General features: G+C 39.1%; 1 protein-coding gene across 1 annotated transcript in view; it reads right to left on the bottom strand.

Annotated features, from left to right (window-relative positions):
* MACROD2 (mono-ADP ribosylhydrolase 2) overlaps positions 1-21,242 on the bottom strand; it is a 1,942,726-nt gene that overhangs the window by 7,201 nt on the left and 1,914,283 nt on the right. The window contains exons 17-18 of the mRNA XM_045078428.1: positions 5,019-5,096; positions 1,901-1,969 (exon numbers count right to left, since the gene is read on the bottom strand). Coding sequence (XP_044934363.1) covers positions 1,908-1,969; positions 5,019-5,096 — 140 coding nt within the window. The 3' untranslated portion in view covers positions 1,901-1,907. The remainder of the gene's footprint in view (positions 1-1,900; positions 1,970-5,018; positions 5,097-21,242) is intronic.

Genomic DNA, 21,242 nt, shown 5'->3' with positions numbered 1-21,242 from the left:
TAAACTACCTTCACATGATGTTAGATACTTGTTGAGAAATTAATTTTACATTTTTAGAGTGTTCTGTTGACTCACTGAGTCATTCCCTTTTGTCATTTATGATTACTGATTTTTTACAATTATAAATTATATAACACTAAATTTTCTTGTATTATATCTTAGAACTTTGTAATTCTAATTTGTTTTCATTGTATTTAATTTCCTTTAAGGTGTGATGCACAGAACTAAAGGTTCCTTCTTTTGAACTACCACATACCTCTACAAATTCAGCTGTGTAAATATTTCTGTGGGAATCACTAAAGTTCCTTGGGTCATACTGTTCTCTGTGACAACTGGGTTTGTCACTACAACTCACTATTGTTTAGGGAGCAGCAGTATGGTGTCAACAAATAATTTTGTCCTGAGAGTGTCTGAATTTCCATTGATCATCCAAGTGACCCAGTCATTTCTCCTTCCTGGAATTGAGTTTCCTCAAATTAATCTTGAATTTTTAAGGTTTGACAACGTATTCATTTGGGTAAAGGTATTCATGTTTATGATCAAGGAAAATACTTTGACATTAACCAAGGAAATATTTATCTGGGTACTTTATTTAGATATGGATCACACAGGAAAATCATAGTATCTGTAAGAAAAATTCTAAACAAGAAGTCTATAGTTTGTTGGCAACAAAGGGCAGAAGGTAAGGCAACACTGAGGAACTTGAATTTGAATTGTTCAGGTTTAGTCTCACTTCATTACTTTTTAATGGAAACTTCTCTACCATATCATTTCTGCAGCTTAGCAGGATAATTCTAAATACATGAACAAGGATTAGGAAAAAAAAAAGAAACGTTTATAAGACTGTATTTGTGTGAGTTTTATTTCTTTTAGCAGTCTTATGTTATATGTATGTTACACAAATGCTATTATATTTTTAAGTTTTAAATGATGTTCAAGATTATGATGAGAAGGACAGTTGTCTACTTTCATATATTCTCAAACTTTGTTCTGCTGTGATGCTGGAACTCAAGAGTCTGGTGCAACATGGCCTTCTGGGTGAGTACAGAGACCTACCATGAAGATGGAGGGAGTGCAATAAGGTCCTGAGAGGCAATGGTGCTAGCACAATTGTGTTTTACACTGGATGACCCACCTTTGATGTGGTGGGTCCCAGTTAGGATGTTTCCCAGTTAGTATTTTCAGCTAAGAATCAGAATAGTGAGCTTGACTTCTCTAATGCTTCTCACCAGCCCTCAAGATATGGAAAGGGGTTATAGACTATTCCTCATTTTAGATAAATTTCAGTCTCTGCTAAGAGATTTAGAATGTTGGTTTGGAAAAACTCTTAAATGTGATCTGACCCCAGCCTTTGATTTTCTTGGGGAGTTCCCTAAGGCTCATTTAACTCAACAAACCCTGTTCAGACACACACGTCCACGGGTTGTGGTGTGACAGCATAGGATACAAGTCAGGCTTCTTTCTGCCTCAACACACCAAGTGCCTTTCCACATTCTCTAGGGTAGAGATTTAAAAACAGATATACTAAACAACACAGCAGGTAGCTTCTAGAAAAGCAATGCTTCAGAATCAGCTTGTGGTTGCTGAAATAATTTCATCCCTCCAGGAGGCCAGGAGGTTAGATGGATGGAAACATTTTTCTCCTGTTGTCAAAACTCAGTGAACCAGGGAAATGCACATCTGAATATGCTGTGGCTTATCTTTTCCCCTCAAAGGATGGTAGGTTTCTTGGGGTTATCTTGGCTCCTTCCACTGTGTCATTTAGTATAAGGATTTTTAAAGTTTAGCTTGAGCCACACTGTGGGACTTGGCAGAACCGAGGGAAATCCAATATGCCATTTACAAACACTTCCCATGGCTGGTTTAATCAATTGAAAATCCCACTACAGGGGCAACTTACCTATTAGTTAATCTTCTTGCTGACTCTCTGTTGGGTCATTTACACTGTCAACCTGACTATTCATTTCAACTGTAACCAGAAAGGAAAACAAAAAAAGGTTGTCTTTATTAAACCCAAATCTTTTGAACACATTAAAATGGTCTTTGAGTTGTAACATTACTGATCTCCTATCTTATACTTCTTTTCAGTTCATTTTCATTCATTCAAGATTTGGGGAATAAGTCTTGTAGATTTTTAGCGGCAGGGGCCAGGGAGGGCAGGATTACTTCTTAATGAACTGTAGAAGCTGAGTTGTTGTTTTATACCAGATTTTTGGGTGGGCATTTTGGGTTTATTGATTACCATCCTGAAGTAAATCCAAAGGCCTTAGTAGATGTCTAAGAAAATAACAAGAAAACAAAGCAAAACAGATTGTTGCCAAGTAGAGAGTTAAGCAGCTCTCTCTGAAATGGCAACATTGATAGGCCTGTTTGGTTTGCAAATCTGAATTTCAAAACAGATTCTCTAAACTTGCCAGTGGACTCAGCAGCAGTGGATGCCCTGTGATAGAAAAACAAAACATCTAACCGGATCACACCGTGATGATAAAACGTGTGCTTTTACTTTAACTGTGTGTATTGGTCTATGCGATCATTTGCATAAAAATAGAATGCATAATTAATGTCCTTGTCCAGAAGTATCCCAGAGCAGGCATAGCAGTCACTCTGGAAATTTTCAAGGGTCAGTAGGTTCAATTAGATGGATATTTTAAAAGCATCAAAGCGCATATTATAAAGGGAGAGACAATATACAAATAGAACAATGGTCAGACCATATATAACAATATAACTTAAGAAAAACCTTTGTGGCTACCAGCCTGGGCAACCTGACCACATCCTCTGTAGCAATCAGCTTAGGATGGTCAGGACTTGGACAATGTCTGCTGGCTTCACTAGAGTTTGCCCTCTGATTCCAACGTGGGGCCAAACACGGAAAGTCGGATATGTTCCCAAACCCGTCTCCCACTTCTAGTGAGCTCAAATCCAGCTTTCCTATGCTAGCAGCCTTGAGTCAGAGGGTGCTTGAAGCCATGTCTTAACTTTAAAGGTTTCCCACTTTTCTGCCTGCCTTTGAGCCCACCAACACAAGGGATAATGGCCGTCACCCTGGCTATTGTACCTGAATAAGTAACCTCTGTTCTTGTTCGGGTAGTCTTCATTTATGGGCACAGAATCAACAATCCAAGCTATTTTTCTCAAACAGGAAAATTTGATTAAAGGAAAGTAGTGGCAGATGCTGGTTTTCACACTCCAAAGAGGCTTGAAAGAGGGAGTGACACTGAAAGGCATACCACCCAACTCTTTCTCAGGGAGAAGGTTTTAAAAGCAGGTCTCTGTTCCACCTGCAAACTATCCTGGGTTTCTAATGATGTGTGAGCTTTTTCTAAACTCCAGGTGTAAACTGGCCAGATGTAGCAATGCTACCTGTATAAGGAGAATAATGCATGTGCTTTCCAGTCTGGTCTACGAAATTACTGTAAGGTCACCCATCTCAGTGAGGGAGCCTGCAGAATCAAATACATGAGAGCATCCCTTCTCTGTTTCTTCTTCCAACCCAAGGGTCACTCATTTCGAAACCTATTAATAAATAGCATCCCATGATGAAATAAGTTTGGGAAAAGCAATGGTAAACCATGTTGATAAATTTCTTCACAGCTGAGTTTTCTGAGAGCCTGAAATATATATGGAGAATCTCAAAGAGAGGACTAAATCTTACTATTTTTCATGTTTCTTTCCCTTTTACTCAATGAGCATCATATGCGCCTGCCATTCTTCAGAACATGTTTTGCAGAGAACTAGTTAAGAACCAGGTCACAATAATATCACAACCAGGCTGCGGCAGGTTTCGTTCAACTGAGCACGACTAACATGTGGTAGCCTTTAATGGATCTGAGGTTGAAAAACATTAGTCTTCTAGGTAATGCAACCCATGAGTTTAAAAAAAAAATTGGTTTGTATGGAAGGGCTTATGATTAAGGGAGGAGATTCAGGTGATGAAAAGCTTATAGCAGAGTGGAATACCTAGTACAGAAAACTCTATTTAAAACCACCAAGTAAATTCACCTAGCAGATTTTACCAGTTGAATTTTTCCCAAGGTCATTATTAATTCAAAGCAATTCACTTTTTTTTCTTTGGCTAAAATGAACCAAACAGCAAGGTATATATGAACAGTTGATAACCAACCAATTTTGGTTCTCTTGAGGTTTGGGTGCCAGTGGAATCAAATATTTATTAAATCATATGTTCACAAATAATTTTTTTTTAAACCAAGTAATATTTCAAAGCATTCCCAGAATCATTATACGGGGTGGGGGCGGTATATTAGTATTTCTCAGGCTCAGAGTATTCAGATACCTTCAAAATGAGACGTGAATAAAGACAGATTTTGTTAACTGATTTCTAAGGTGATTTTAATTTTTTTTTTTAATTTATTTGAGAGAGAGAGTGGGAGAGCATGAGAGGAGAGGTCAGAGGGAGAAGCAGACTCCCCATGGAGCTGGGAGCCTGATGTGGGACTCGATCCCAGGACTCTGGGATCATGACCTGAGCTGAAGGCAGTCGCTTAACCAGCTGAGCCACCCAGGTGCCCTCTAAGGTGATTTTAAAGATCGACTGTGTTTTTGGCCAAGCCATCTGAAGTGATGTAGTGAGGCAAAATGATGAAGGTCCAAGATGACCTTAGCCCAAACTCAAGTCAAGGCTCTCCTGAATGTTTCCTGGAGTCCCTATAGAGCAGGGATAACTTTGGGCAAGTGCTTTTTGTGGAAGTAAGAGATATTCCCATCCAGTTCACCAGCTGGACTTCAGTCTAGTTTACCCTTGGTATTACCCACTATGGCCTCCGTATTATGAGGTGTGATTAACAACTGAGGCACATAGTGTTATAAAACAGCTAGCGTCAGTTTTTTTAAAGGCTGCCAATTTTATTAGTTCCTAGGAGAACATGGTTTTTGAACTTTACTTTGTTCTAACTGAATATGTTGCTTCATAGAATAGATAGCTCCTTTAATCCTAGATTACACACAGAAAATGTGTCAGATTTGTAGTTTGCATGAGCTCAAATAGCTCAGAACTTTACCATCGGGACTTGGAGAGTTTTCTGTGTAGCCAGACCCTTCGCTTTGCACAGGAACTCTAGGTGTGTCCTCGCCTTGAGCTGAAAGAAAGGAGATAGTCCTTGATTAATAGAGAATTAGAACAGCCTGACTGCCAATTGTTCTGTCACCCTCCATTGCCCTCTTAAATTTAAAAATACTCCTGGGATTCAACTTCTTTTGCAGAAAAGGTTAAGGGAGGAAACAGTGGGTTGAGCTGCCTGAATTCTTTAGCGCTGTCATCTACATTCTCTTTAATTGGTGAGATAATCGCATACATACATACACAATTTCTCAAATTTAAAAATCTGGTAGCATGAAAGCAGGGAAACTTGGTTCAATCAGAACAACCTACAATTTAAATTTAGGGAAGTGTGTGTGTGTGTGTGTGTGTGTACGTGTGCATGTGCATGTACGTGCGTGTGTGTGTGTGTGTGTATAAGTTTATGTAGCTTAACCTTTGAAGAGAAAAGGGAGAAAAGAAAACCTGTTTTGCCTTAGGCATGCCTAAAAGCTGAAAGATTTGTCTTCCTGGCAGTGAGGGTTTTTTTGTTCAAACACAAAATGAACGGCTTAGATGCCTTCCTAGGAGACATTCTCAGATGCTGCCATTTTTAATTGCTGAGAATCACATCTTTATTAATCTCTGTCGTGATTGATCTCTGTTTTGCACAGTGTGTCATCCTTTGCTGTGGCTGAATCTATAGAACATGCTTAAAGGTAGTAGTAAGTGGGTTGTTTTCTCTTACTGTGAGAAACTTTCCAGATAGCCTAAAGGACGACAGTATCTTCCATCTTAGTTAAATACCTATTACGTTTTCACAACTTGAAGGCCAGGGGCATTTAGAAATAGAGATACAGGTAAAGGTCTGGCAATCTATAATTTCAAAGTTGATATTATTTCTATACTTTTTAAAAGCATAAGGTTGGGTGCATTTTCATTATGTGAGTATGTATTGAGCTCAGAGTATGTTAAACTTCATGTGCCTGTTGGTGAGTAAGAAACAGGGATGGTAAAGGTCCAGTTTATAATCTTCTCAAAGGAGGGGATCCTCAAAGATAGATCTTGCCCTCTGATAATGATGGACTGAAGCTGACAGTCATGAAGGTTGACTCAAAGATGACCAATCTCTGAACTCTGGTGGATGGATGGTAGGAAGGTCAGTACTTGAAGACATATAAAACAAACAGAGTGGAGGGAAGTGAAGAAAGCCATTTTAGATTTGAAGCCTGAAGGGCAGGGCCATATAAGTGGAGATACTAAACAAGCTTTTGCATTCAATCCTGAGGAAGCGAACTGTGAATAGGCATGTGGGTATTTGTGAAATGTCAATGTGGAAGTAACATTGATGAAATGAAGGTAGATGAGAGAAATCAGGAAAAGGATAACAGAAGAAAAGAAATGACCAATAGATCCCAAGCCTTCAAGTGAAAGTAACTGTGCCATAAGTTGTTTTCTTTAGTTACTGAGGATGAGGTTGGGAAAGGGAAAGAAAACTTGAACCTCCCAACTGGACTTAAAAGCATATCATATTCTTCTCACTCCACTAATTCTAACAAGTGGACCATTTTCAATTTCTCATCAACACATTCCTCTAGGCACAATTACAGAAGAAATCTTTGATGGATTTCTTTAAGGCTCAGAGCTGGAATGCTTAATTAACCATTATGCTTAATGGTTAATTAAGCTTCAAAACAGAATTGGGGAGAAATGGAAATATTTGATTTCATATAAACATAATAAATTTTTGGATGGAAAAAATACCATAAGAAATGTTTAGAAGAAAAATACTATAAATTGAAGGAAAATTCTTATACCTTTTATTATAGAGAAAGGGTTAATATCTTTAAAGTACTTCTAAAAATAAAGATTAAGAAGATCAAAAACTGGGTAGAAAGTTGAGCAAGAAATTTAACAGACAGTTCATAAAAAAAAAAGAAAAAAGTGGCCTGTAATCACATGAAAGATGATTCACTTTGCTCATAATGAAAGAAATGCAAATTGAAATTATACTGAGAAAGGGATTTAAGCCTAAGGTGAATTATCATGATGTAGACTAACCCTCCTACCAATAACAGGAACACTGGTGAGGTTATTTAAGAAACTATTTTCACTCAGTAAAGAGCCATCAATACACACAAGCTCGAGGAGGTATAACATGGTGAGTCTGACATTCCACATGTGCCAACAAGTTGAACAGAGCCTCCAGATGTCTTATGAGGCCTGAGGGGTGGGGTGGGGCAAAACTTGAAGATCAGGGCTAGCCAAGGAAGAGGTGCCTAGAAAAGTACTCAAGTCTTCTGTGGGGCACCTAAAGGGTTATATTCTGGGGGCAAGGATGAACCTGATATAGACCAGCTCTTAAAAAAACTGAAGTCCAACTTTTAATCAATTCAATTCCTGATTATATAGTAGTGCTCTGCTCACTATTACTGGCCTGTCAGAAGCAAAAATAAATCCTTTCCAAAATGAGATAAAACCACCCAGAGCCTCAAGCTGTCTCTATAATTATTCACACACAGTGTCCAGCGTTCAATAAAAAAATTATTTTGGTAATTATTATTAAAATTAAAATTATTTTAAAAATTTATTTTATTTTATTTTATCTTATTACTAAAAATTTATTTTGGTAAAAATTATTTTGGTTCTTCTGGTATTCCAGAAGAACAAGAACAAATCACTGAAATCCAAGAGAATAAGACAACATGTAGAGATAAGTTAGAGATCTGGATATCATAGAGAAAATTTAAAAACTGTGATTAATATATTTAAGAATTAGATGCCAATTTGGAGAATATCCATGGCAAAGGAGTTTATCAGATAACTAGGCACTATTTAAAATGTCAGATGTAAATTCCAGAACTGGAAAATATATTATAATTGAAGTGGTTCATTTAGTAGGTACCTTTGGCAGCCATTAGACACAGAAGGGATTAGTAAACTGAAAACTAGATTAGAAGAAACTATAAAATACAGATAAAAAATATAGAAAAGAGTTAGTAGACATATGAGATAGGGTCTATCCAGTGTGTAATGTGGAAAAAGCAATATTTAAGATATAATGACTAATTTCCCCAAATTAATGGGATAGCAAACCACTGTTTTTAAAGTGCTCTGATCTCTAAGCAGAATTAATGCAAAGCAAGTATCATACAGGCCAGTTGTTCAAAAACTGCTGAAAGCCAAGGTTAAAAAATAATATAAAATTATCTAGTATACATCAAAATAGCAATGATAGAACTTCCAGATGCCTTCTCAGCAAAAATAATGGAAGGCAGAAACAGTGCAATGGCATCTTCAAAGTGCTAAATGAAAGATGACCAGTGCAAAATTTCATACCAAACAAAAGTGTCTTTCAAATTTGAATTTGAAATAAAATTTCAGGGAAAAAGAATCATAATTTGTTCAGGGACAAAAACAGTAGACCTCCACTGCCTACACTGAAGGAATAATTTTCACCATACTCAAAAATCAATTTCAGGTAGATTTTAGAAATAAGTGTGAAAGGTAACTTGGAAAAAGACCTTCACATCATTAGGCGAAAATTTTTTACACAGGAAAAACAATAACCCTCATGGAAAAGACTGATATGACAATCTGGACAGTACTAAAATTAACATTAATGTATGGAAACACACCATTAAGAAAGTAAAAATAAAACAGAGTGGAGAAGGTATTTGTAATATATATATTACTGATTCCTGTACTGAATAAAAAGAAATAAATAGACAAAATAACAGGAGAGACAGGGACCCCAATAGAAAATGGGCAAGACACAAACACGAATGTCATAAGAGGATATTCTGTTAGTCACTTAATTTTTTGAGTGGCTTTTGCCAAATCTCAGTATTTAGAAGCCTTGGCTTTTTCACTACTAAAATGACTACAGTATGTTCTAACTCCTTGTCTAACTTATAATATGTTCTAACTCCTTGTTTAACTCTCTGAGACACCATCAGAGCTAATTAATACATAACAGTATTATTATTTTTTAAGATTTTATTTATTTGACAGAGAAAGACAGAAAGAGAGGGAACACAAACAGGGGGCAAGGGAGGGGGAGAAGCAGGCTTCCTGCTGAACAGGGAGCCCTATGCGGGGCTGGATCTAAGGACCTAGGATTATGACCTGAGCCAAAGGCAGATGCTTAACGATGAGCCACCCAAGCGCCTCATTATTATTATTATTATTTTAAATAAGAAATGATTACTCTGAAAGGGAAATTAATTGACCTAACACTATACACTGCTTCCCTGACTCTCCCTTCAGGGTTGTTGTTTGTAGTGGGATTTAAAGGTACCTGTGGCCAACTCTTCCGTGAAATATCTTTCAAGGTCATTACTATCAATGATAATAACCCTTTGGTGTTATTATGGAGAAACCCCTGTGGCATCACAGATAACTTTTTATCTAATAGGCAGGATGCTAGTCAATTGAACAATGCTCAATGGAAATGAAGACACAGAACACTTAAGAACTGGGTAAGAGACAGAGGAAGAAGTTGAAGAAGGCAAAACCCAAAAGGCAGATCAAAAAATAGTGAACATAAGCTTTGTCTTTCCAATTTTATTATTTTGTAATACTAAACATTCATATGAGAAATCTCAGGTTATGTCACCATACTGGCACAGATTAGCAGGAGATCCATGACACAGAGAGATAAAACCAGAAATCAAAGTTGTAGCTCTATATATTGCAGCATTCCAGGAGCAGAGAGAGGCATCATCTGTCAGATCTGTTTCCAAAGACTGTAAAGGGTATGTTTGATAGACATTATTAATTTATTTAATATCATGAGTATGCAGGATATGTGCATGTGGTATGAATATATGACTGTGTTGCAGTGAATGCTGTGTGTGTGTGTGTGTGTGTGTGTAATATATTTGGGAAGAGGGAGAGGAATGACAGACATTTGTTATTCTGACGTGTGTGATGTGGAACTGGTATTATCCTATCAGCTTTTACCCTCCTGGGCAATGCAACTGAGGGCCCCAGAGAAATGAGTCCATTTCATATAGACAACAGAATCTGATCAAAGCAAAAATTGCCTCTACAGCTTGTTTACTCCAGTTTGCCCGTCCCTCCCCCCACTTTGATTGCTCTGGCTTAGAACACAAGCAAGAGGTGCATTTCGGGGCTCCCAGCAGGAGATGAAAGATGCTAAAATACAAAGTGTCTGGGACATTCAGTACCTTTTTCATTTTCAATTACCAACAGCAACTGTCCTCCTCAAAGCCTTGATTATGGTAACCTTTTGTAGGTCAGTTGTATTACATAAAAAGTAATAAATTAAGCAGGACTCCTCATAAAGAAAAGATACTCAGATGCTCATAGGATGCAGTTAACCAGATTTTTTATACATAAACATAGAGAGATGCTGGAGGGTCCTTCAACTTTTTCTTTTGAGCTTTGTGTTAACAATAAACTGCATGCAACAAATAGAATGACTCTAAGAAATAATTATTTCTTAGAGTATATAGTTTCATAGGTGTAATGATAGCCATAGAAAGAGCTGGGCCCGTCTGGATTTAAAGTGATTGGTATTGACCCAAATTAAGGTGGTATTCTTGAATTTTCTTGACAACTTTTGCCTTTTCTGTCTTCCAACCTCACAATTAATGTGGTGGATTAGATAATTATTCAGAAATGTTCACTTCCTATCTTCTACCACCATGGAAGTCTATGTCACTGTCCCTTGACATTGGACTTGGCCATGAAATTTGTTTTGGCCATTTGGATGTTAGGAGAAGTGAGTCAAACAGCGCTTAAAATACATTTGTACAATTGGGGTTTGACTTCTCATGCTTCTGCCTTTTACCCTAAGATCAACATGCTTTAGGGAGCAGTTGATCCAAGGAGAGTATGACCTGGGTTTAACTCACAGCCTGACTTCCTCCCTAACCCACAATAAATGTAGTTGATTCTCATATCCATGAGCAGAAGATATTGTTCTAAGCCCATGAGATTGAAGATGGCTTTCTATGCATTATTGTGGTGATAGTTGCCATTCTTAATAATACACTTTAATTGACTCAGTCCTGACATTGCTTCTTAATTTTGTCCCATAGCAATCATAGCTATAAAGTTATGAGCTTGATTTATTCCTAGTTTTTCTTGAACACATACTAATACTTTAATTTATTAATGTTAATTAAATGAATTAATTTGTTAAAGACGTGTTTTTGGGGGATTTCTGTATTGATTTTTTGGGAACATGGCCTGCCCATTAGATCATTTGTTCAGTTTTCCCTTCATTGTAGGGAGTTTTCTCTTCTATATCTTGACTTCTGAATTTCAAGGACACCAACTGTTCCCACATAGAGCAATTTATTCCCTCTCTCTTCTATATATATCATTTTTTCTCGAATTGTTTTAGAGTTTCTGTGTTCTTTTTCACTGTGATCATCTCAAGCCTTTTTTCTTTGTCAGTAACTTGATCTTTGCTGTTCTTAATTGATTTATTTTGCTAATGGTTGAAAAATGTGTCTCCTTCATGCTTACATTTGAGATCATATGCCATTTTATCACCTTAACTTCAAGATTTTTAATGTTCTTTTGAAATTCTTTTATAGCTATTATAAGGACTTTTTCTCTTTGTCTGGAGTTGTGTTTTCTTTTACAATAGCTTCTTCATCTGTGTTTTGCTGGCTTGCATGCTTACTGGCTTCTTTCCTTCCTTTCTCCTCCCTGTCATGGCTTCTAGTGCTTGCAGGATGAAATGTGTGACATATTCATTAGCATGCTTCTTCTTTAGCAAAGTATCTGCGGCCCGTTGGTCCTTCAGGAGCTACACAAGAGTGTTTTCTTTTGAGGACTTTCTTTAAGAGGGGTAAAGTAGCCAGAGTTATGCACCACATTATTTGTTCTGGATTTCTCAAGTGAGAGTGAGTGAGAGAGAAAGAGAGACAGACAGACAGACCATTCTAGAGCTTCTCTATTCTCTTTTGCTGTTTCTATTTGTTTTTTGTTTTGTTTTGTTTTGTTTTTGTTGTTGTTGTTGTTGTTGTTGTTTTTGTCTCAGCCTCCCAGACTGGGGAATAAACTACACAAGAATGCTACACAGACTCCTGGGGTAGGGAGGGCAAGTGCTTCCTCATGGAGGTTTCTCAAACTCCTCTTCCCTTGCTTCTTGCACACTCAGAAGATATTACCTTTTTCTTTTTTCTTTTTAAGATTTCATCTATTTACTTGAGAGAGACAAAGAGAGAGCACTGACAAAGGGGGGTGAGAGGGGCAGAAGGAGAAAGAGAGGTAGAGTCCTCCCTGATTGTTGGGGGAGGAGGGTCTATGTGGGGCTGGATTCCAGGACCCTGAGATCACTACCAGAGTCTAAGTCAGATGCCACCTAGGTGCCGCAGAGATCTGGCCTTACTGATTTTCTCTTTTGTCTTCTATTTCGTGAAATTCCTGGTTTTTACTAGAGGTAATTAGTTCTAGGCATTTGTTACTGGTCTGCTTTTCTTTTCCCATTTTACTCCCAACAGGAGATAATTGAAATGGAGAATTACAGAGGGTTTTCCTGTCTCTTCAGGGAAGGGTGAAATAAAAGGTGTTCAAAGCTGACTATATACTTTTGTGGAAGTTTCCTTTGGGCTGTTCCTCTCCCAGTTGGAAACGTAAATGGTAGCTAGTAAGATCTTATTCGGGGTTATTTCTGAGCCTGGTAGATTTGGGGGGTAGGCTGGAGCAACACCAGGCTCATGCTTTCAGCATTTCTGAAAATGTACCTTTTCTTTTGTTGACTACCAGCCCACTCTTTTGTCTGATTACTGACTTTGCTTATTGTATTTCTCTCCTTTCATATTGTTATTTGGGGGAGAGTGAGGTTAGAGATCTGACTTTACACCACCATTTTAAACCCAAGACCAGGTGCACAGACTGCTTTGACTTGTGTGACTGAGTATTCCCTACAAGTCTCACAGACACTTAACCCTTGTCAGCATCTGGTTTTAGGCATATTTATCAAATGACAGTTCTGATTATAGACTTGATGTTATAGCCTGAAATTTGTTTCTCTCCAAAATCATATGTTGGCACTCCAATCCCCAATGTAACTATATTTGGAGATACGGCCTTTATGGAGATAACTATCGTTAAATAACGTTGAGGCCCTCATCTGATAGTGCTATGGCCTTGTAAGAAGAGAAAGAAAGAGTGAGAGAGGGTGCGCTCTGTCATGGGAGGACACAGTGAGAAGGAGGCCATCTAAAGGCCAGAAAGAGAACTCCCACCAGAAATCAAATTGACCAATACCTAGAACTTGGGACTTCCAAGCCTCTAGAACTCAAAGAAAATTAATTTTCAATTATTTATACATTGTACTTTGCTATGGCAGTATAAGAAGACTGATATGCTTCATTTCTATTTATTTCATACTTCTCTGGGACAAAGGTATAATTAGAAAGCATCTGTCCCCTACCTAATCTACTTTCTCCCCAAAACCTCAGGGCAAAGCTGCTACCTGACCACACTACCTCTTTTGATCACTTGGACAAACACTGCAGATATATGCCCATGGCTCCCTCTCCAAAGTCAGATAATGAATGATTAAGCTGACAGGATCATGCAGGTGGAAAATTCACATATTTCTACAAGATACCCTTTTCCATGGCAACACGCTTCTTCATGTATCATATATTGGGAATATTCTACTCTGATCAAAATCAGAAGCTGTCTTTAGTAGGAGATGAAAGGCAGTAGCAGTAACGGGGGGGGGGGGCATAACATACACAGATTCTTCTTTTATGTTTTACCAGATGATATGCCTCCATATCGTCATTTGAGAATGGTCTGGAAAGTCATTGGTTATTATCCAAATAACTGCTCTACAGAAAAAGCCAATATTTAGGAAGAAAAGAAAAAAAAATGTCCACTGGATATTTCAGTGCCTACCATGGGCTGGGAGACAAAATGAATGAGGCATATTGCTGTCTTCATGAAGTTCACAAGCTAGCTGAGTGAGAAAGAAAGAGAGAGAGAGAGAGAGCGCATTAGAAGAGACAGAGATCTAGAGAGACAGAGAGAGGGAGTTAACTGCCTGCAAGTTAAGTGACATTATTACCAAGAACTGCAGCAGCACAAAGGAGAGAGTGATTCGCCTTTTCTGAAGGGGGTAAAGAAAAATCTTGGAGGACAAGCAGATGGCATGTAAGCTGGGGACCACTGGCTGAATCAGTTTTAGATGTTCTGTACCCATACTAGGCATTTGGGTGGGTAGAAATATCTCTTGTCTATAAAACTTCTGAAGGACTCAGCTTTTCAAATCTTCAGCCAGACTCCCTTAGGCCCATTCCTTTTGACTCTTCCTCCACCCCCCACCTGCTGCTGGCTGTGCTGCTCCCACAAATTCTGAAAACAGTTCAAGTTCCTCTGTACATGATCATGACCACTGAAGGCTTTCCAGGTATTGTCATGTTTGGCTTAACTGAGCTAGATGCTGATCACATTCTACAAGTCTGGCTTTTTCTTTCCCTTTTCCAGGGACCAGTTAAGCGTCTAATAATTCTCAGTAGGCCTCATTATGCATTCCCCACCCCTTCCGGGGCCTGGCAGGAATGGAGACCACAAGGAGGCCCTTCTCAGCGGGGGGCTGCCAGCACTGGTCTCAGATCAGGGTCTTCCCAGCAGGAATAATACAAATTGGGTGTCTCAAACTACCCCCCACACCATCACACACCGTTTGTAGCTTTTGTTTCTCTAAAGCAACCAGATAAATCTGCATACAGCACAGTCCTCGTGAACACAGAGATACATATTTTTTCCAAAGGAGTCTCTTGATTCTTGCACTTTAATAGGGTTTTGACTGTGTAAGGAGCCACAGTGGGGAAGCTTTGGGTCTTTCAATGCCTTCATGTGGCATCTTTCAAAAGGAAGGAACTTACTGGTGGCAATCACCAAAGCTAGATTCTCAGAAACTTCATTGTACACTTAAGGCTCCTGAAAGAAAGTGCCTCTGATGGCTTGGGTTGAAATCCTGCACAATTAAGTATATAATTCTGAGTCAAAGAATAATTTAATCTTATGTATCCTTAATTATAGACTCTTTAATGATTTCCAGTAGATTTTGCCCTTTTTGTATGTTACATTTTCCTAAATAGCACAATTTATTCTGAACATTTAATAAGACTGAGTGCATCACCTTTGTCCATAACAAAGTACTAGAAATCTATACCCAGGAAGAAAGCTGCATCCAAGAAATAACTAGCAGATTTACAGAAGCAACAGAGGACGGTTATCAGAGGGCTCTGAACTGTAAGTAAGTATATTCAGTTCTCTACAATAATTCCATTTCTGGTCTTGGCCCCTAACATCAATTCTTTTAGCTTCAAAAAAAAAAAAAAAAAGAAAGAAAGAAAGAAAAAAAGATACAATTTTCCTTGCTAGGAAAAGTTTTTAAACATACCTGGTATTAAACTCAAGCCCATTTTTTCCATTCAGCTTTTCTTCACAAAGTCCTATCACAGATACCTGGGTCTTAATCTTTGAGTTTCTTTGGATTTAACCATCTTTATGCCTTCTGAGTGTTTATCACTATCATCAAACACACACACACACACACACACACCCTAAAAGTCTGTCTAGGCCACATCCACTAACTATGTAACTAAATGTGTAACTGTTATTAAACTCAGCCAGAAGCCTTTTTACTAAAGAGAATTCAAAGTTTCCTGTGAGAAGTCAATGTTATCTTTGTCAACCTCCTCTGTTTAGGGGCTTTCAGGCTGTAGGTCTATGTTATTTCTTGTTGTTTGAATAGGACTGCATCCCTCAAGGAATAAAAAAGACTCCTGACCATGTTCCAATCCAACCAAACCCTTCCACAGATGTGGACACCGGGTCTCAGAAGTGGCATGGTTGCCCCAGCTATGAGGTGAGAACTAAAATTTCTCCTAACTCTACTCCTAGGATATTTCTAATACTTCACCCAACACTAGTGCCACAGGTGAGAGAGCTGAAATAAGATTGGAATTTGGGATGTGAATCCATTTGAAGGCAATGGACTTGAATGTCTTTCACATTCTTAAGATGGCTTGGGTGGGGGAAGGTAGCACAAACTTATTCATATTGAAGAGAATAGGTCCCCGTCAGATGCCAGGGACTTCTCTGTGGTCAGTGGCAGCCGGCGCGGTAGAAATGCTGGTGTGCTAAGGCTGTCCCCTCCCACAGGGTCTCCACGGCTCTGGAGCATGGGTCATACTTCACTGCCAGATATTTTAGAGCTGAAGCTTGGTGGTTTGATTAACCTTTTATAGATGGGCTCACTCTGTCCTCTTTAATCTGGAAAACCAGGTTAAAGCCACTCTGGAACTCCTGGGGTTAGAAGTACATGGTGGCTTGCTTTGGAATTCAGGAAAAAGATTCTAAGCATGAGCAGCATAAGGTTTTCTGGCTTCTCTGGGCACCAGAGGATCTGAGGGCCCTGAAACTAAAGGCAGTGGTCACAATGGTTGGGTCTGTGATGATGTCATCCTCCAGGCTTCAGAAGTCCCCCTGGATTCATGCTGTAGCACTAGCTTCCTGGAGCTGACATCACTGGGCTGTCCAGTCCTCTTCCTGAACCCAGGGAAGCTGAGCATCTACTGGCCTATTGGTTTACAGGTTGATTAACTCCTGACAGCTGAATTTTGCTTTTGTCTTGACTGATGATTTTGACTAAAGGTTAGAATTTTGACAACCAAGAGCTCCCTAGCCCCCTGGCTGCATTTTTGCCTCTTCTCTCAGACTGTCTTAGGTACTCCTTCTGTCAACTGCCTTCACTCCCTGTGTGGAAACAGCAACTTTAGTGAGAGAATGGGCTTTGAGGACACCAGATAATAGACCTTGCACCTGCTTTATCACTTGACATTTAATCTCTTGTTCTAGGAGACAATTCAGGAAACTCTTTCATAGTAGAAAAAATAACATCCAGAATTTCCCTTTCAGTCAAAGAAATCTTAATCCCTTTTTTTTGTTCGTGTATTTTACCAAACTAGAGATCCTGTCACATAACCTCTTCAGCAGGATAACAATTCACCTTTGAGGAGGAGCCAACCCAATTTTGATTTATTGATCTCAGGCCACAATGCTTTTCTTAAAAAAAAAAAAAATGTGCAGACTAGTCTATATGTGATTGTCAAATAAAAGCCTGAAGACCAGGCTTTTTGAAGTTAATGTCGTTCAATTTACAGAATTATATAGACTTTTTTTGCTTGTAAATTTTTTTAGGAAGTCCAAAATAATACATCAAGAAGCAGGAACATTCTCCCTGCCTTGTGGCCTCCTTTGGCATTTGGAAAGAATTATACTAAAAGCTGCCCTCCAATTTCAGATTTCTGGTTTTGTTACATTTAATCCAGTTGCTATTTGATTTCAATAAGACATGGATTATTTGTGTGGCTGTAAACTTTGGAGCAGGAAAGAAGATGGGTTTTCATATAGTAGTAAGTGTGTGTCTTCCATTACAAAGAAACCTCTATTGGAAGTGTGGTGGTGGTGACCATTGTGTGTGGGTGTGTGCGCGCGCACGCGTGTGTGTGGGGGGAAATTGGAGGGATGCTCCTTAAGGTTTTATTATGCAGGAAAGAGGTTGTATCTATTTTGTGGCCAAATTGCTACTTCTGTATTTCATTGATTTGAGGACACATTTTTTTCCCCTACATTTTAACATCTGGGAAGTTGAGATGAATTGAATAATCAATGGCTCTACAATTGCTATTAACCTGAACTTGAAGCCAAGTTCAGACAGAGGATTTACATTGGCTTGTTAGTCACTGGACACAACCAGAGATCAGTTAAATTAAATTCCCTGCCTGTGGTTTCTATGAACAACACTGGGATATGAATTCAGGACACAAACCTTCAAGATTAACACCTGTTTGTGATTCAAATTCTTAAGGGAGACTTTTTTTTTTTTTTTCCTTTCTTAAAACTACTTCCATCAATGCCAAAAGTAAGACACCCAAGTCTCCTGGATTTTTGGAGCAGTTATTTTTGGTGCTAAGGTCATTCCCCCCCGCCCCCCCCCCCCGGCCAGGCCACTTCTGAGTTCCCCTGATGCTGCAGGGGACACAGTAGCCCTGGGTACTTGGACAGTTCCTTCCCCCCACCCCCCAAAGCATCTCTCTGCTTCTCCACTAGCATTGCTCAGATAGCTTGTTCAGCCCAGGCATAGGACAGTCCAGGGGTCCTGTGCATACAGAAGTCTGAGAATCATTTGCTTATTACCTGCTCTTCACTAAAAAGTGCTGGGGATTTAACAAGCCCAGGAGTGACCCTCAACCAATGAAGGAAGTAGCTTTCATGGGTCATTTCCAATGGATGAAGGATGAAGGATAATATTTGAAGGATAATCCCCCAGTGTCCCTGTGCTTCCAGGGAGAGATTCTGTGGTGTGCTCTGCCCAGTTCCTCAAAGGGGCCTCAGTGGGACCAAGCCCAATTTCTCCTAGTAGTAATCTCCTCATGACCCATACTTCATTGGCTCCTTCCCTTCCATCTCATTTCCCTACTCCTTCGCTTGTGCCTCTTAGGGACCATCCTCTAAATAAATACTCGCACTCAAGGTCTGGCTTGGGATCTGCTTTATGGGCGGCGGGAGGGGGTGGACATAAATTAAGGCACTCTCCCTTCTTTCTCCTTTAACCTCACCCAAGGGTGTAGCTCTTTGTTGACTTATACTGAATTCTCCATTTGGAAATTTTTTTCTTACTCTGTGATAGTTAATGGAAGGGTAATTCTTATAACTGAAGGCATCTTAATTTCAATGATACATTATTAAAGAAAAATAAAAATCCATGGGATGTCATAAACACATTGACTATGCAAAATGAGTCATTAGCTTGTCCCCACCACCCCCCACAGGAATCAGTATAAAGTTTTAAATAGTTATGAAATGCTCTGTCCACCCTGATCCAACTGATTTGGCACATACATGTGTCATGCTATGGGTCTCAGGTCTTATCATACAGTTCTAAAAATCATTATAGGAGATAATGGACATCAAACAGTTGTATTCCAGGGGCAATACGACCCCTTGGAAAAGCTATTTGTTTTTCCAGATTTCTCCTAGGTGACATGGAGGTTGATGAGCTCATGGTAGCACCAGTGATTCACTTGGATTTTTCAAAATGTGGTCCATGGACCATCTGCAGCAGACTCACTGGGAGATTATTATGAAGTATGCATTTCTAGGTTTCTTATCAAATCTATCGACTAGGAATCTGTGGCTGGTAAGGCCTGGCAATCTGCATCTTAATGAGTCTTCCCCAGTGATCCCTGTGCACATGGAAATTTGGGAATTATCTGCTTTTCCACTTTTTTTTTTTTCTTTTCATGAAAACAGCACCTTTAGGGTTCCTGGGCCTCTTATAGTATGCACGCTTAATGTATTGACTAATAGAAATTATATTTGTAGTTTTTCAGTTATGGCAAATAAATATTTTTTAAAAAGATAACTGAAACATTGAGAATAGTATTGTCTATTAAAGGGTGCTTCTTAAAAGATAATTTCAGACAGAAATTCTGGAATTCATTCATTTAGCAAATTCTTTTTTTTTTTTTGAGATTTTATTTATTTATTTGACAGACGGAGATCACAAGTAGGCAGAGAGGCAGGCAGAGAGAGAGGAGGAAGCAGGCTCCCTGCTGAGCGGAGAGCCCGATATGGGGCTGGATCCCAGGACCCTGGGATCATGACCTGAGCCAAAGGCAGAGGCTTTAGCCCAATGAGCCACCCAGGTGCCCCTCATTAAGCAAGTTCTTATTCAATGTCTGTAATTTGTTAGGTTATGTGATTACGAGGATGAATGGAGCTCTGTCCTAATGCACTGACAGTATGAAGGGCTATGGCATCAGGGTTGTGAGCATGGATTTGAAGTGTGAATTTGGATTCAGCTACTTCTTTGCTGAGTGATTCTGGGCACGTTATTTAACCTCATGGAGATGCAGGTTTCTAATATGTAAAAGGTGCAAAGTGATGCCTACCTCACAAACAGGTAATGTATATAATGGGGCACTTAGTGAAGTGTTTGGCCCATAATAAGTAATTTTGAAAAACTATGATTTGAGCAATAATAAAATATTAAAATAATAAAATAAGATGTAGGTGGTATTGGCAGTGGTTATGTACATGGATTCTGGGGTCAGATTTGTGGGGTTTCAATCCTGGCTCTGCCACTTACTAGCTCTGCGAGTCTGGCCAGGTGACGTCACCTTTCTGGGCCTCCTGCACAACTCTGCTTCCTCTATTTGACCTTCACGTACCTTCTTCCGCAGTAGACTTTTTCACTCCAACCATTTACTGTCTGTTTCACAGAGAACCCAAATGGCACGGCTGTGATTTGGGCATGTTTTCGGCAATGGGAGCAGTGTTCGTGATTGATTACAGACTGAGGAGACAGTCATTAGGGAGAGGGAGGAGTAGCTGATAAGACAAAGTCCACTAGACGAGGGGATCATGAGATCATCCAGCGCACAGGTGAGGAGAAGACCTGGGGCAGCAACAGTTACTGTTCTTCATGTTTTTAACATGAGGAATTGTCTTAACTTTTGGAGGCTAATATTACTTACTGTCATACCCTTGTGAAGGGTGTTGCTATATATTTTAAGAGAACATCCTCTGAGTTTATCATTTTCAATTAAAAATTAGTCCATCGGAATGAGTCATGGCAGAGGCACTCACAGGAATGGAGGACTGATTCATCCAACAATTAAGCTACTGAGAGATCTCTGTGTCCTATCAGCACCAGAGAGCTTTATTTTCTGTTTTCTAAGCAATGTAATTTGCTTATACCTCAAATACTGGGCTTCCTTATTTTCCTATTTATTATGTAAGTTACATATGTAAAATCACATGGAATGAAGACAGGCAGACCTTTGTCACTAAAGAAGATGGGCTAACTGTGCACAGTATGGGGCTTTGACTTAATTTTCTTGTAATGCGGATAGGTTTGCTTCAACCAGTTCCACTTGTGTGCAGCCCTCTTGTATTTAGAGGTGAAGGTCTTGGCTATAGTTTTGGTGCAGCACTTAATTAAGAAAGAGTGAGCATATTGGACTTAATAACAAGTTCTGGCCAAAGTACAGTACAATCAACATTCTCATCTATAAGCACCCACTGAGCATCTATTAAGCCACTTTGAATTAATTACTTAGGAGACATTAAGTATCTACCCTGTCCCAGGCTTTTTATGGAAAACCAGGAAGCAACTACGTAAATACAGTCTCTGTCC

This window comes from Mustela putorius, unplaced genomic scaffold, assembly GCF_011764305.1.
Source record: "Mustela putorius furo isolate JIRA1106 unplaced genomic scaffold, ASM1176430v1.1 tig00000253_pilon_pilon_pilon, whole genome shotgun sequence".
Classification (NCBI taxonomy): Eukaryota; Metazoa; Chordata; class Mammalia; order Carnivora; family Mustelidae; genus Mustela; species Mustela putorius.
Note: the sequence above shows the minus strand (reverse complement) of the source record. Positions and strands in the feature narration are given on the sequence as shown.